The 14818-nt window shown below is 40.8% G+C and overlaps 3 protein-coding genes across 5 annotated transcripts; 2 read left to right on the plus strand and 1 right to left on the minus strand.

The window, feature by feature from the left end:
- Positions 1–26: 26 nt before the first annotated feature.
- LOC136442894 (uncharacterized) lies at positions 27–2692 on the minus strand. Its single transcript, XM_066439912.1, has 4 exons — positions 2577–2692; positions 891–1031; positions 302–493; positions 27–211 (listed from the first exon to the last, which is right to left on the minus strand). Exons 2-4 carry the CDS (start codon positions 1021–1023, stop codon positions 174–176), a joined length of 363 nt encoding a protein of 120 aa, XP_066296009.1. The 5' UTR covers positions 1024–1031; positions 2577–2692; the 3' UTR covers positions 27–173.
- On the plus strand, positions 2600–9888 carry LOC136442868 (uncharacterized). Of its 3 annotated transcripts, XM_066439869.1 has the most exons (13): positions 2600–2708; positions 3340–3435; positions 3791–3902; positions 4039–4592; positions 4873–5056; positions 5396–5580; positions 6056–6293; positions 6629–6735; positions 7077–7236; positions 7884–8051; positions 8424–8547; positions 8680–8746; positions 9308–9888. In XM_066439869.1, the coding sequence occupies exons 3-13, from the start codon at positions 3875–3877 to the stop codon at positions 9404–9406; spliced, it is 1914 nt and encodes a 637-aa protein (XP_066295966.1). In that variant the 5' UTR covers positions 2600–2708; positions 3340–3435; positions 3791–3874; the 3' UTR covers positions 9407–9888. The 3 variants fall into 3 exon arrangements, with proteins under 3 accessions (XP_066295966.1, XP_066295968.1, XP_066295967.1); XM_066439871.1 differs by lacking the exons at positions 2600–2708; positions 3791–3902 and having other exon boundaries at positions 2823–3435; positions 3939–4592; XM_066439870.1 differs by lacking the exons at positions 2600–2708; positions 3340–3435 and having other exon boundaries at positions 3446–3902.
- A 1752-nt stretch (positions 9889–11640) lies between these two features.
- Positions 11641–13281, plus strand: LOC136443901 (fucolectin-4-like). Its single transcript, XM_066441275.1, has 2 exons — positions 11641–11668; positions 12836–13281. Exons 1-2 carry the CDS (start codon positions 11641–11643, stop codon positions 13279–13281), a joined length of 474 nt encoding a protein of 157 aa, XP_066297372.1.
- Positions 13282–14818: the final 1537 nt, after the last annotated feature.

The following is a 14818-nucleotide window of genomic DNA, read 5'->3' on the forward strand; positions in this document are numbered from 1 at the left end:
TAGGTCAAAGACAAAACACAATCCTATATATTTGCTTCTTCATAGTGATTTTAATGAAACAAATGTTTTAAACCTAGTGTTTAATCCTTTGCAGGACCTATGCAAGGAGACCTTTAGCTGCATTATCACTACATGCAGGCTCCCAGGTCCTCCTTGATTGGCTCTCTTGCTGTTTACTCGCCGTATATTCCAGATTTCCCCAACTGGAATTCTGAAGAAGAAAAAAATCACCATTAATTAACTTACTCGAATAGAGTACCAGGTAAATGGATACTTAATGTTGTACATGTTAAGGACTCACCGTCAAGATCAATCTTGACTCCCTCCAGCTTCTCGTCTTCCTCCTTCAGGAGCTCAACTTTCTTCTCCACCAGCTCCTCCATTTCCTCCATCACCAGGTCCAGAGCTGCCTCCTCCTCCACATCATTCACTTCTCTCTCCATCTCAGCCGCAGCCTCCTGGAGAACCACCACCTTCTTCTGGAACTCATCTCCTGTGACAAGGTGAAAGGGAGACAGATATCAAGGCGCTGAACGGCAGAGAAGATAAGTGGAGGAGTTTTAATTGTCAGTGTTGGAATGAACAACTGTATTTTTTTTTTTGAAATGACACCCGTTTTCAAAAACATTTTTGTTACAATGGAAATACAAGAACAGACAGGTTTCTGCGCCAAGAACACATGTTGGAAAACCTTTCCTTGTACGCAAAATTCGATGTTGGGGAAGATAGGGGTCGTGTTTCTGATCATTCCCTGACCCTAAAGCTATTGATCACGGATTTTCTTTCCAGTTGGGTCGTACTTCTAAATGTAACTTTTCATTGTACTCTAGCTCATGTTTAATAAGAATCTTGGGCCCACGATTGTAAGTAAACCGTCCAAGCTGTAGTACCTTCATCTGCTGCTCTTTTGACGATTCCCCTCCTCCTCCTCCTCATGCAAGTGCCGAAACGGCGGCGACAAGTGCTAGACAACGCCAGGCTGGCCATTGCCAACATCACAGCCAACAGCAAAACAACTCTCATGCTGTAAACTAGAGGAGAAACGGTAAAGGAGTTATCAAGGAAGGGCCTGGGGATAGTGGCAGAAAATGTGAACGAAAACATAACAAAACCTATAAGCAACAATCTTACAAAACTTTTTACTTGCTTCCACCTATAGCTATAGACTCTACCAGTCTCCCCCGGTCGCTGGGAAAATAGTAGAAATTGGCCAAATAGAGTCAAATGTTTGAAGGGAGTTGGCTACGGAGAGAGTAACATTTGACTCTATTTGGCCAATTTCTACTATTTTCCCAGCGATCGGGGGAGACTGGTAGAGTCTACTATAGCTAGGTTCTTTCTCACAACTCCAGCGTTTTATAGATCTATACCTAGACCATGAGTAACATTGGAAGAAATGATTGTCATTTTACTCAAACGAGTTTAACCAATCAATATCAGTATGGGGCGTGCATGACCGATGCTGGTATTGCATGAATCGTCGGAGTAAAATGAGAGACGGATAGCAATCTTTACAATGTCGGTGCACGGGAGAAGTCTTTATAGTTTGTTTATGCCTTAATTCTTTCGATCTTTCTTCCCCCAAAAAGTGACTTATTCATTCATACTGCTATATACGATTTGCTTGTTTCTTATAATGGTTTTCTGCAAGTGCAGATATTATACCACGAAAGGACAATGAAGTGGGCCCCTGACCTTTTATGTTTTATGAACAAATGTTACGGGACAAAGGACCTCATAGAGGCTTCACCAAGGTCTTCCAAAATCTATCTTTTGTCACCAAATGCAATTAGAAGACAGGAAGAAGTTACAATAGCTAGCATTGTAGCCTTAGGTATAAAATTCTAAAAAGCATTATCTGATAAAGGAGACTTTTCTTCATCATATAGTCGATCAAATCTATCATTCATATCATATTCCCAAGCATATCCACCTTCACTAAGATAACGATGACTTGCAACATAGATAAGATCAAACTGTCATTATTCCAGACAGTCATGCGTATCTTCAATTACTGGCATAATTATTACTTGCCTTAAGTCATGGTGCATGACTGAACAAAGTACGTCCTTGAAACGTACGTTTGTATTTCTAACGAACCAACTGTTTGAAAAAGAATGCGCTAATTACTGATTTGAGCTCATAGCTAATAGCAAATATAAAGACCTACAGCAGAATTGAACGGCATGCACACTGCCCATACCTTTTTTTTTCAGAACGATACCATCAGTTTATTATAGTCTGGCCACTTGCTGCCACACCCTATTCTTCTTCTTTTATCCCTTAGTCTGACTATTTGACCGACGGGGCACCACAGAATATCTGGCATCTTGTTTTCTCCACCCTTGTCGGTTTTCCTTGGTGTCTGAGTCATGCCTTTCCATCCTTTGATATATATTCTAACATCTTTTCCATTGTCTAGCACTCACTTGAGGGTGAGTGTGAACCCTTTCTTTCTCCCTGGATGGTACCTTGTATGATAGTTTTGGCTAGTCTACCCCACCCACAAGCTGTCAACGTTACAACTTACAACCCAGTTAAATATAGACTTCACTAGACAAACTGTGCTACCTTACCTTGAAGAAGTGACGATCAGCTACTAGCGTACGAATATGTGTGAGATGTCGTTATTTCAGACGATACGACAAGTCCGTGGTCTCTCAGCAGCAGGCTCGCAGTCTGGTGAACTCAGCAGGACTGTGCTTTATGTGAGCGACGACAAAAATCTGGTTGAGCAAGTTTTCAAACGCTGTCCCCTGTCCTTCAGGGGTGCCTGGTGTCCTTGGCGGAGTAATGGTATAGAAAAACCATGCTCAGTATTATCTAAGGCTCATAGCACATAGTTTGGTGTAATTTGGTGTTTCTATTTTTGCGTTGAAAACGACCAACAAAGTTTCAACAGCAAGCATTTTTGAACCAGCACTCTTTTAAGCTTTCAAATCTGTCAGATTTCTCATGTCTAAAGTCGGTATGAGTTATGACGCAATGATCAGAAATATATGTATACTACAAAATAAATTCCTGTGCCAAAATTTAATGCCTAGAACAAGATCTGAGTAACTTTGTTGTTTTAACAAACCCATGCAAACGTTATTCTATTAATCCCGTGCAGCTTGTGCAACAAATTTAGGTCAGAGTTTTCGTTTCTTCGTTGTGTGATTGTTACGACTTGTTTTCTAATTATAGGCGTTATCTGTCCCTGGAACTTGAATTGTTATTATTGAGCACAACTTTGTCATGCTTTCTGTCTGGTGAGCTTAAGATGCAATGATCGTGCACCCTCTAGCGGCTGCCAATGAATCTGCATTTTTTTCCCTTTAAATTGGTTGTTTATGTAAGAGTTGGCCACCCCACCCCACCATGGATGGCGTCCTGCCAATGAAAAGGCAAAACACTCTTACACCTTCGTGCTTGGCCATACCAGACTTGGTGGAGGTATGTGTTCTCGGAATTCTCTAGTCATACATTTCGTATGGAACATTTTCTTTAATTGTCCGTAGCGAAGGCCAGACATTCCGGCATTATGGTCTACATATTCCTACTGACTTCACACATTGGAACACACCTTGGTTGGCTGAATTGCTATGGCAACGATCCCTAACATAACGGGCTGTGCCATTCAAACCGTAGAGGGAGGCTGTATTTCTTTTTCTGACACAAGTTTCGAACGAAAATGTCCGATGTGGATAGTAAGATTTACATTTAAAATAGAATGGACCTTACATAAAGATAGTCGTATATAGGGGATGTCAGGTGTGTGTTTGTTCTAATGGCATATTCTCTTCTTTAGAAAATGGAACATTCCAGTGACCTTTAGCCTCCTGGGACAATTATTCTATCGTACCTGGGCGCCAGGTGTCACTTCCGCGTTACGATGTGTGTCGGAAAAACACGACTATACGGTATGTTCGGCTGATTTCTCCTGATTTTGCTAACAGCTCTCACATCCTTGCTGATTTGCAACCAGTTTTCGCGATCCTTGCGGCCAAGTAAGAGAGAGGTTGGTTGGTGACATGATGTGCGTTCGACTTTGATCAGAATATCTCCTGTTGTACATCGTCACCACCATGGGGTGTGGTACAAGTCAGTCATTACAGTACAGTCAAAACAAGTCCAAGAAACGGCTGCAACAGAGCACGAGAGCCACGGGAACAGACAGCCGGCGAGAAGCCCAACTCCTCGCCGCCCACCCCGAATTGAAAAAGGCCATGGTAGAGACAACGAAAGCTGTCGAGTACATGCGAGCTCACATGAGCGATGAAGAACACGTCGAAAGTATCGTCGACTTGTTAGATAAAAACATCTACTCTCACTACCTTGAACTAGAGACTAGAACGCAAAGGATGCTTCTCGGTAATCATCTTGTAAAAATAGGAGCGGCAACGGTCTTCACTGAATACATCCGTTTCTTGAAACAGTTGGGGTACTTTTCGAAAAAGCTTTGGAGAAATGACGTGGTCTGGATTTGTACTGACTTTGTGAGACAGTCAGTGGTCAACTGCACGGACAGCAGTCCGAAGTTCGGGCACGAAGTGGTCAAGGCTGGACTGGCCGAGGTTGTACTAGACGACTTGGACAATTTTGCAAACAAGGTGAGACTAGTGCTGTATCATGAAGAGTCGACATATGGAAAATTTAGAAACGGAAAAACTAAAATAAATGACGTAAAGCTTAAGAATAGACACACGTGATGTCATGTCCCGTTGCAATTGTGTTCTGGTATTTTGCATGCGTTAGTCTCACAGTAGATTAGACAAGTTGTTCTTTGTTCACTGTCTGCTATAATTCAATCCATCGTATTGTCACTTGCAATTATAAATCCGTATATGTCAGTACTTCGGTACAAGTGTATGTTATTCTTAACGTCTACAGGACGACAACTATTCCAAAGTGTTGGTCGCCTCTGCTATGCACATCATTTACAACTGCTCAAGAGTGGTTGAAAACTACGAGTTACTCAACGACCTGAACGCCGTGCCCAGACTCCTACCGTTCCTCGAGCATGAAGACCCACAGATACAGACTATTACCGCCCTTACCCTAGCTTACATCACTGGTATGTACGTCCAAGTCCAGCTTGTGTAACATACATTTATGAATGAATGAATGGTTTATTTCAGTAATAAAACCACACAATCAATAACATGCCATTGCAGCAACAAAAGCCATGAATTAAGGCATTATATACACTTACAAAATTTCATAGTTACAGACAAACAAAAATCAGTTTTTCATGTATATCATCAGACTATACATAGAATATTGTTCCCATTGTGGATTTTACAAGTCCAGAGGTCACGATTGCGCTATTGTGGTGAGAACATTTCACTAATCTCATTTTTTTTATAATGATCACAAAGAGTTGATAAAGTCGTTTTATTTTCCCTTGTTATAGATAAGAAGAACAAACAACTGGTCATGTCTGAAGAAACTCAGAAGAAAGTCGTCTCCTACATCCTCAGACGTTTCAGAGAAGCTGTCAACGTGCCCAACTGGAGAAGCGATGGGTTCTCTGCCTTAGAACTGGCCTCGGGCATAGCACAACTGGCGACAAATGACACAAAAGAAGATGCCAACAAGGTTTTACTTTCTTCTTTGTATCTAGTCCTTCATTTCCAACCTTCCCATTACAACAATGTTAAGGAAAATACAGCCAATATATTCATAAAAGTTGTAGAATGTGTAACAATCATATGGAGCCAATGATCTGAGACTATCGTTCTGCATAGGAGACTTCTCGTCCATGAATTGATTGTCGTTGCTGATGCCAGGGTGGTCGCAATAAAAAGTTTATTTTGTTGCTGTTCTTATCATACAAATTCATCAGTTTATGTTCAAAACATTATGGAAAACCAGTCAACTTTCTTCCTGCGCGAATAATTGCGACTCACCGAATTTTCGATCAGTTCATTGGTTGATTGAGGACCCGGATGCTCAGCACACGTCACTTAAGTAGCACAGTGACTGAATTTTATTGTCATGTGTCAAAGGTTGTTGTAAGTCGGTACCGACCCCCGTCTCTGTTGTTTATGTTGTTTGTTGTTCTCTCCGGCAGCTCGTGCTAGTTCAGGAAGGCGTCGTGCCTCCTCTTGTCAAGTTGATGGATCATAGCGACGAAGAGGAGCAGCTACAGGCTGTGGGGGCGATCTGGCAGCTCTCCTTCCACGAAGACAACAGGAAGAAGATTCTGGAAGAACCTGGTGCGGTGGAAAAGTTGACGAAGTTGAAGGATTCTCCATATGAAGAGATTTCCGACTCGGCAACTGGGGCTCTATACGTCCTGACCGGGAGAGGTACTTTTTCTTTTTTTCGTAGCTTTCGCTTTTGGGACATGATAGGCCTTAAACATAGGAATATTAATCAATATTGTATTTCGGCCAATCATTCTGTCTTTGTACAATCAGTTACTACTTTGGTACATGCGCAGCATAGTGACTGAAAAGAAAGCGTTGTGACCGAAAGTCACTAACAGCTAAAATGATTTACAATAGATGGTACTATTTTGGACTGACCTTTAAATAAGTAACTTGAACAAACGAACCTTTTCTTTAAAATCTCAGTATTTCTTAGGAAAAAGGAACTTTATTACTACGTTAATTGTACTCATATTATCCAATGCAACTTTCAGGAAAGGACCATCCCCAACGGGACTCTGAAGAAGAGGATGATACCCGTCGCAGACAGCGCCACGTGATGATCAGTTACAACTGGGATCACCAGAAAATCGCAGTAAAAGTATGCGTTTTACTCCCTATGCTACGCTCCGTGGTTTATTTGGTGACTATAGGAACAGAGGATAAGACATATAGAAAATGACATTGACTTTAAATTTACATACTAAAACACACAATCCAAAGTTAGTACAAGTGCATTATGTAGGTTTGACATCCTGCCAACCTAAATCTCTGAAATTGTTGCCACATATTTCTCCTAGAATGTTGAAAATTGCGTCTGTCTTATTGTGAGGGTTAGACGATACTCCCAATACCAGGCATACAAATAGAATACTGATTCTATTTACTAGCACCAACCGGTAGTTCCTATCTGAAATACCAAATATCTTACGTTCCTTACAGATCTCCAAGCAGCTCAGACGTGCAGGGTACCGAGTGTGGATTGATGAGACCAACATGCGAGGGTCCATACTGGAGGCCATGGGAGAGGCAGTCAGCAACGCAGCAGTGGTCCTGGTCTGCGTCTCCCGACAGTACTTCCTCAGCAAGAGCTGTCGAGCAGGTCCGTGACTTTGAACCTCTCTCAGTTTTACCCAATGATTTTTACAAGCACTTCATTGAGAAGTATTCTTTAGATTACTCTTGACATCGGAGTTTTCCAGCAGCACAAAGAATAGGAAAAAGATTCATGAAGGTGTAGTGTACCACTATAGATATCTTGACTTCTTGAACTGCAGTTCTAATATCGCTTTAAAATATTTGAAGAAAGTCTTTCGAAGCTCCTTTCTCATCGCTTGAAATCACCTTTTAAATGATCTACAATCTTTTCCAAAACATTTACTGAAAGGGTATCAGGTATCGTGGCAAATAGTATTCATGAAAGGTGAGCAAAATAGAGCTATCCTCGACTCATTCAAGTTTTAATCTTTGTTGGCTGTTCGAGGATGTTCTCAATTTATTTTAATATGATGCATAACTATAAAAGTTTTATGCACACCGTACACTGATAATTGTAACAGCAGAGAAAGGTATTAAGTTATGGCAAACAACACTTACTGCTATAGTTGTATAAGTATTATCTATGACACGAAAACCTCTGTAATTTTTTTTTCATGTCCGGAAATGTACACATCTTTTTATCAGTCGTTTGTCATATCATGTTAGCAACATTTGTATTAACAAATTGTGTTGATTAACTGTATCCTAAAGAGGGGAACGCTTGCCACGTCACAAACACGCCAGTCATCCCCATCAAAGTAGAGAAGACGTACAACCCAGACGGCTGGTTGGCTGTACTTGTCGGGGCAGGGCTGTACTTCGATTTCAGCGAGCCGAAAGGCGCCAATGCTGCCATGAAGGGCCTGGTGAAAGAAATCGGTAAGTATGAATCAACTGTAGCCATTTTTGCACAGTACGTACGCCTTTTTCTGAATAATTCTATGTTCATTATGTGTGACAGTAAGTAGACATATTTTAAGTTTTACCTAGTATTTTATACCGACCAGTTCAACCATTTAAGACAATGATTGAAGCGAGTACTTAAAATTTCTCAACCCCTTTTCCTGAATCAAGTGTTGATGTCTGCGTTTCTGCAAATCAGATTCCTGACCATTTCGAACAGAAGTTATCAGTTAGGTTCACACATTTTGAAAACAATAGTGTAGGGAAAGAGGTGTGACCAATGACATACTTTGGTGTTAAAGTACTGACCATCAAAGCAAGCCATACAAGGAATGTCTTATATTGAAGGTTCCCGAGGTAAAGCCGATGCACGGGATGATGATGACGATGATGATGAAGATCCCGAAACTGATCTACGGAACTGGACAACAGCTGACGTTGACAAGTGGATGACAGAATTTAACCTAAAAAAGTAAGTTCCTCTTTCAAACCGCTACGAATTAACACAATCTTGCATCGCAGCCTTCCCTGTGAAACCCCCAAATATGAAAGCTTTATCTTGGTCAATATCAAATATCCCTCATCAACGATATGTTATCTACAGGGACATTAGTGGGATAGCTGATATAACTGGAGCACAGCTGGCGTTTCTACGCTCACTAAAGGAACAGGTATGTGGTAAACACGTTCTTACTTGTCACACTGTAGATTTACAGAGACTTAATACCGTAAAATACATACACGTTGGAATTTCAGATATCAGAAATATGATATCTCTAAAGATCACCTTCCTACTTTTTACTAATATCTCAGTCAAAAAGTCAATACTGATCTTGTTGGTTGAGTAACTAGGGATAAACAATGTCTTTCATGAATGTGTAAAATTAAGGTAAGGCCATGTTGATTTGAATATATGGATGACATCCGCGCCGCGCACGCATCAATTTTTGTCCGTCCCCCCCCCCCCCAAGTTTTCAAAGCAACTTCAAAATGAGAAACTATATGTTGTAAATTGAATTTCAAAAGGCGGAAAACGGAAACTAATGCCAAAGTCAATTTCCAAAGTCAAAGAAGATGTGAAAGAACAAAAATGAAGAATCTATTATTCGCACGCTCGCATCAGTTGTAGGGTCCCCGGAGGATGTTATCCATATTCAAATAAACTTGGCCTAACTGATTCGGCAAAATAGAGCAATACATGGTCATGCACTTTATATGACGTCACTTTCCAGGCTCCAGAGTTCTTCTACCAGTACCTGCTGAACCACATGGGAATAACCGGCCTGGAGCAACTGACAAAGTTCACACACGCTTTGGACAACGCACGGTGACTGCAATTAACCTGAGGAGCACATTGTAGTTTTTGAACTAAATAGACTCGCCATCGTGCCAAAAGAAATGCAACAACCAGCTTTCTAATATGTCTTCGTGTCTTCCGAGACTGTGGAACTCTCTTCCATACTCAACCCCAGGCTCGTTTTTCTCTACCATTGCAAATATGGACACTTTCATGACTGCAGCGAACACATTTCTCTTAAACTCAGGTTTACTTCTATTTATCAAGATCGATATTGAGGATAATGCGAATGACAAAAATTGAAGCGTATTGGATCTTTTGGTTTTTGTAAATTTCACTATACTTGATCTGTTTTACTTTTTGCATTATTGATTTCTTTAACATAATTGTTGTAGGATTTGATGTATGAGCCTCCTCTCACAGTTAAAAGATGGCAACACCAGATTTTTTTGTAATTCATTTCTACAATGTGGCAATTATGGCTTCTTCAATAAAAGACAACTTAGTAACTGCTAATCGTGTAATCATTTTGTGTTCCCTGCCAAAGTTAGCCCTTAATGATAGCTACAGGCTCTGTGTTTCAGCCAAATTGTCAAACAAAACAAGAAACAATTGATACACTAAGCTGGATGAATTGCTATGGCTTTACATGTATTTCACATGCTGTGATTTGAAACAAGAGCAAGGTCGATTCTGAGGTTAATCTGATCACATAAAACATAAATGCCTCTTAACAGACTGTGGAGTGTGGTTCTGTAAAAGACTGAAGGAAGTGAGAAAAACTAAAAATATCTATTGCCTGGTTTTCCGTTAAGAATTTTCACTTTCTACCGGAAGACATTTTTGAACGCAGAAAAGAAACAAAAGGTTTTCGGTCTTTGTAGGGACGTCGCTCAGCATTCTATAAATGTGAAACCCTGGGCTGCATGCAGCATTCGTGATTGTTGATTGAATGCTAATTATTTATATGAATGTATACTTCAATTGGTTTCTTCGTGCATTATTGATCATGAGTGACTTGATATTGTGGAAATGTATCCAATATAGCATTTCTTAGCAACATGCCACAAACATATATCCGGGGCGAGAGTAATATTCAGAATGCTTCACAAAAGCACAGAATGTTTTCTTTCATCCATATCAATCTCTTGACATCACATCAATGGCTGATGGAGCCAAGAGTATTGACTGCCACACAGGGTCCCGAGAAAGCCAAGCCCTCGGATCATTTGCCGAACATAAGTCCGTGTGACCTGTGTCTAGACATAGTACAACCCTTCATTGTTGTCGTCATCACTGTAGAATATCTGGGGATAAAACACCATTCTACATGCATTATCAATATAGATTCTTAAACTAGGTCGTGCACAACAGTTGCGACAAATATGTTACCAGGAAGGTCCGCCTTGCTTTGTGAACCCATATTCTCGATAAGATTTTCAATTAAAGTGTGTTTATATACATATGATATGACTGCCTTAAGTACAAAGACACTATGGTTCTGCAATAGACACGTTATATCCTAGCAATATTAGCAACAAAAACAGCATTTTTTTAAAAGCGTTTGCGGCTGAATAGGTTGGTTGAAAGAAAGTCCGATTCCATTTTTTATGAATTGCTGATTGGGTCTACCCATTTCATTTATAATGAGTGTTCAGAGTTTGTTCCTTTGCTAGTCTTCTAAGTGGTACAGAGAGGTGTTGAGAGGATGGAATGATGGCGACAGGAGAAAAGCTTTGGTTGTTCATCCTAGTTTTCAAGTTAGTGCAAAACGAAGAGAGGACTCAAGTCTTCGCTGATTACGGTAAGAATCTTTCACCGTCGGTATGATGAGGTTGTGAGAGGGGAACAAAAGCTACGGACATTTGATGCTAGACTCAAGCAGACGCGTCTTATTCTGTTCGCCCCGCTGGCTGAATGTTCAAAGAGGAACATATTCCTTCATGGGGAATGAGGAAGACATAGTTATGAAATGTTACTTCCATGTACACGCACTCATTCAAGATGGAAATGTAAATAGAACAGCACACTGCGCTATTTCGCTGAGTGTGAGATCGTAGCGTTTGCCGCTGAGAAAGTACTTCTGCCATAGAAAAGACTTACATCTGGGTGGAGCGTTTTGACATTTTATAGATACATGTCGTGTCCCAGTGTGATCAGTATCTCAGTGGAGATTTGAACAGTTAAAGTTGCATTTATCGTGTACATATATGTCGAGTTCGGCAGAAGTTAACATCATGTTATGAATACATGTACGAAGGCGGGGGAATGGCAAATGAGGTCTACAAGATTACAGGTCAGGCTCCGGTATATGGTGTAGTTACCAATAAATGGGGTTTTGTTTTATTTTCCGTATCAGAATAAAATTATGATAAAGATGTGATGTACTGAAAGCGTCTACTAAGCGTTGATTTGCTTATGCTCACTTCAAGCCATGTCCTCAGAGTTGAATTATTCTTGTTCCCGCGCTCGCATAAATATTCTGGGTGTCCAGAAGATGTGATCAATAAAATGAAGACCATGACTATAGAATTCGGCACAACTCAGAAATGCTGATGTGCCATTGATAACATACTTAACATCCTCTTTCTCATTGAATTATCCACCTGTCTGAAAGTGCAAGATTTGCTCCTTTGTGTTACTTTACTGGCATCAGGTTCTTAAGTATACAGTTTTGATTTGTTTTCTTTTATTAGTTTCTTGTTTGTTTATGTATGTATACTTAACCTCAAGGATAGCATTCTCATATTTCATTTCATAGATTTCAAGACTCTTCATTTTTATACGCTCCCGGTGTATTTATATACAATTCAAAATATAATCTTGACTTATTTCCTTCATTCATTAAATAATTTTCTTTACTTATGTATGTGTAGCTTATAACTGCTATAGCATTCTCATATTCTTAAGTGCAGGGGGAAGACTCAAGAAAAACCATATAGATTTCTGGTTTCTCCTGCATGTTTTTTACTGATATAATTTTATGATTCAATGTCTGAATATATGCGAAAAAACAAAAAAATATATAATTGCAAGCGGTGACCACGTTGTTAGCAAGCGAATTTTTTTGAGGCAGTGGTCACTACGAAGGCTGGTACTCAGGCTAGTCTCTCGGTACCAGATATCGTTATATGCCGTAATACACGTCAACAAAACCACTTTGTTAAGATATCGTAATAAAACGTACCTTACATTATCGTCAGCAGGTATACGATATCGCAATTCTAACCTATTGTATACTGCATACTGAACCGACCCTCAGATTTATGCTAGAAAGTTCATTCTAAATCCGAATATCCTATTATCAAACGCACGTTTAAGTAGTGTAAGAACGTATGATATACGAAGTCTAGACGATAGGCTTGCACTCCGCGCAAGAAATGAGAACGACCATTTGGTTGTAGCGCGCTAATTATCGTCACACCGTGACTATCTTTTTTTTTGTTCATTGTTCAATGTGCAGGCACCACTAACATCGCCCTGAACCGCCCTGCGACCCACTCGTCGAGGGGTGGTGCTCCCGGTCGTGCTGTAGACGGGAACGATGATCCCAGGTGGCGTGGAAATTCCTGCACCCAAACGGATGGCCGTGGAGAAAGCAACCCGTGGTGGCGAGTTGACCTGGGCAGCAGTCAGTCTGTGGGTCGGGTCGTCGTCACCAACCGGAAGGACTGCTGCTCGGATCGGCTGGAAGGCTTCACTGTTTACGTAGGCGACAGCCCCGAGTTGCTGTCCAACCCGACCTGTGGGGGGCCGCAGTCCGTGGTAGGCAAGGACGTCATCACGGTGAACTGCGGCGGACTGACAGGCCGATATGTGGGGATAGCTCTGAGCGGCGACGGGAGAATCCTTACACTCTGTGAGGTGGAGGTATTTGGAGGTACGTCTCTTGGTAGGATTGTTGATTGATGAATAAAATATACTTACATTACATGTACATTAGAGGACCATTGCAAATCTTGGAGCGGGGCGGACGTTTTGGGGTCAAAACGTAACGTGTCCCGGGCCTACGTCACGTATGGCATAAAGTACGGATACGTGACGTACACATGGTTTTGCAATTTTCGTGTCAAACTTACGAACATGAAAAAACGTACGTTTTCCGGTCCATACGTCACGCATTCCAGGCCATGTATGGCATCACGTATGTTTGACATACGTCACGTACTAAACGCGACGTACATATGGTCATGGCATTTTCAGATCAAAATATCGTTTTATTGTAAACGTCACGTTTTGGGGTTATACGTTACGTACATAAAAAGGTTATGTTAACGTATCACGTTATGTACATGGCATTATTTATGTTTTAAAAATCGATGTCGAAAAAGACCTTTCTTTACCTAAACCGATCCTAAAGGTAACGGAACGATATCAGAAAGGTAAAAATAACTGCGATGATAAACGCTCACTTTCCGACAGCTTTTTTTTACCTAAACATAAAAGGGGGAGACCTCCTCCCTTTTATGTTAACCCCTTCTAAAAGCTAACGGAAGGATACCGTTTCTCCTCTGTTCGTGGAGAAGAAGAGTGCCAGATATAGAGGCGCAGGACCAACTTTTGTAGATGTTTTCATATCAACAGGCAGAGAAACATTTGGTTCCGCCTTTCATGCAAACACAATGAATTTCTTAATCTCAAAGCATTTCCTGAAGCATGTGCTCTGTTGAAAATGGTGACTAGAATAAAGAAAAGTGTATCTAAAATGTCAAAATAAAGTATGAAAATGTAATTTCAAGTAAACAATGTCGTATTTTCGCATCCTGGTGATACGTCCTTCATGTTAGATTATCTCTTCGCCAAAATATTGTTAGGAAAATCTTGTAAGCTGTTGCAAGTGTAATACTTTGAGACGCACAATGGTGGGTCAAAGTAGAACACAATTTCCTCCCCGCAAAAGTTACTTAGACCAAACAAATGTTACAGTGGAACTCATACGCACTTGAATATACGCACAAGTATGACAGGGCCCTAAGATGAGAGCTGATGTTTGTAACTTCTATATATACTGATCACACAGTCTTTCAAACTGCAACCCTATTCCTGTACACGTGCAAAGAAAACATCTTGACAACAGCATCTTAGCTTGGAACGTTACCAATGGCTCTTTTATTGAAAACAATGATTGAGTGAAAGGGAGGGGCACTCCATTGTAATATCCCCTATCGATGAAAATGGCATCAATGCGTACGACAGGAGTGATGAGTGACCTAGATTGACATCCAGAAAGCTTTATACAAACATTGAATGTTTTTCTTTCAACCTGTCATCATGTGGACATCACTAGGCTGATGGAGCCACAAAGAAGATAAACTGTCATACAGGGTCCCGTGAAACCCGAGTGCTCGGATCTAGATCTTTTGGCCAACAAAGGCTCGTCTAACCTGTGCGCACGTAACATAGTCGATCATTGTTGTTGTCCTCGGTGCAGGATTTCCGGGGTGAA

The sequence above is a fragment of the Branchiostoma lanceolatum genome, chromosome 10 (genome assembly GCF_035083965.1).
Source record: "Branchiostoma lanceolatum isolate klBraLanc5 chromosome 10, klBraLanc5.hap2, whole genome shotgun sequence".
NCBI lineage: Eukaryota > Metazoa > Chordata > Leptocardii > Amphioxiformes > Branchiostomatidae > Branchiostoma > Branchiostoma lanceolatum.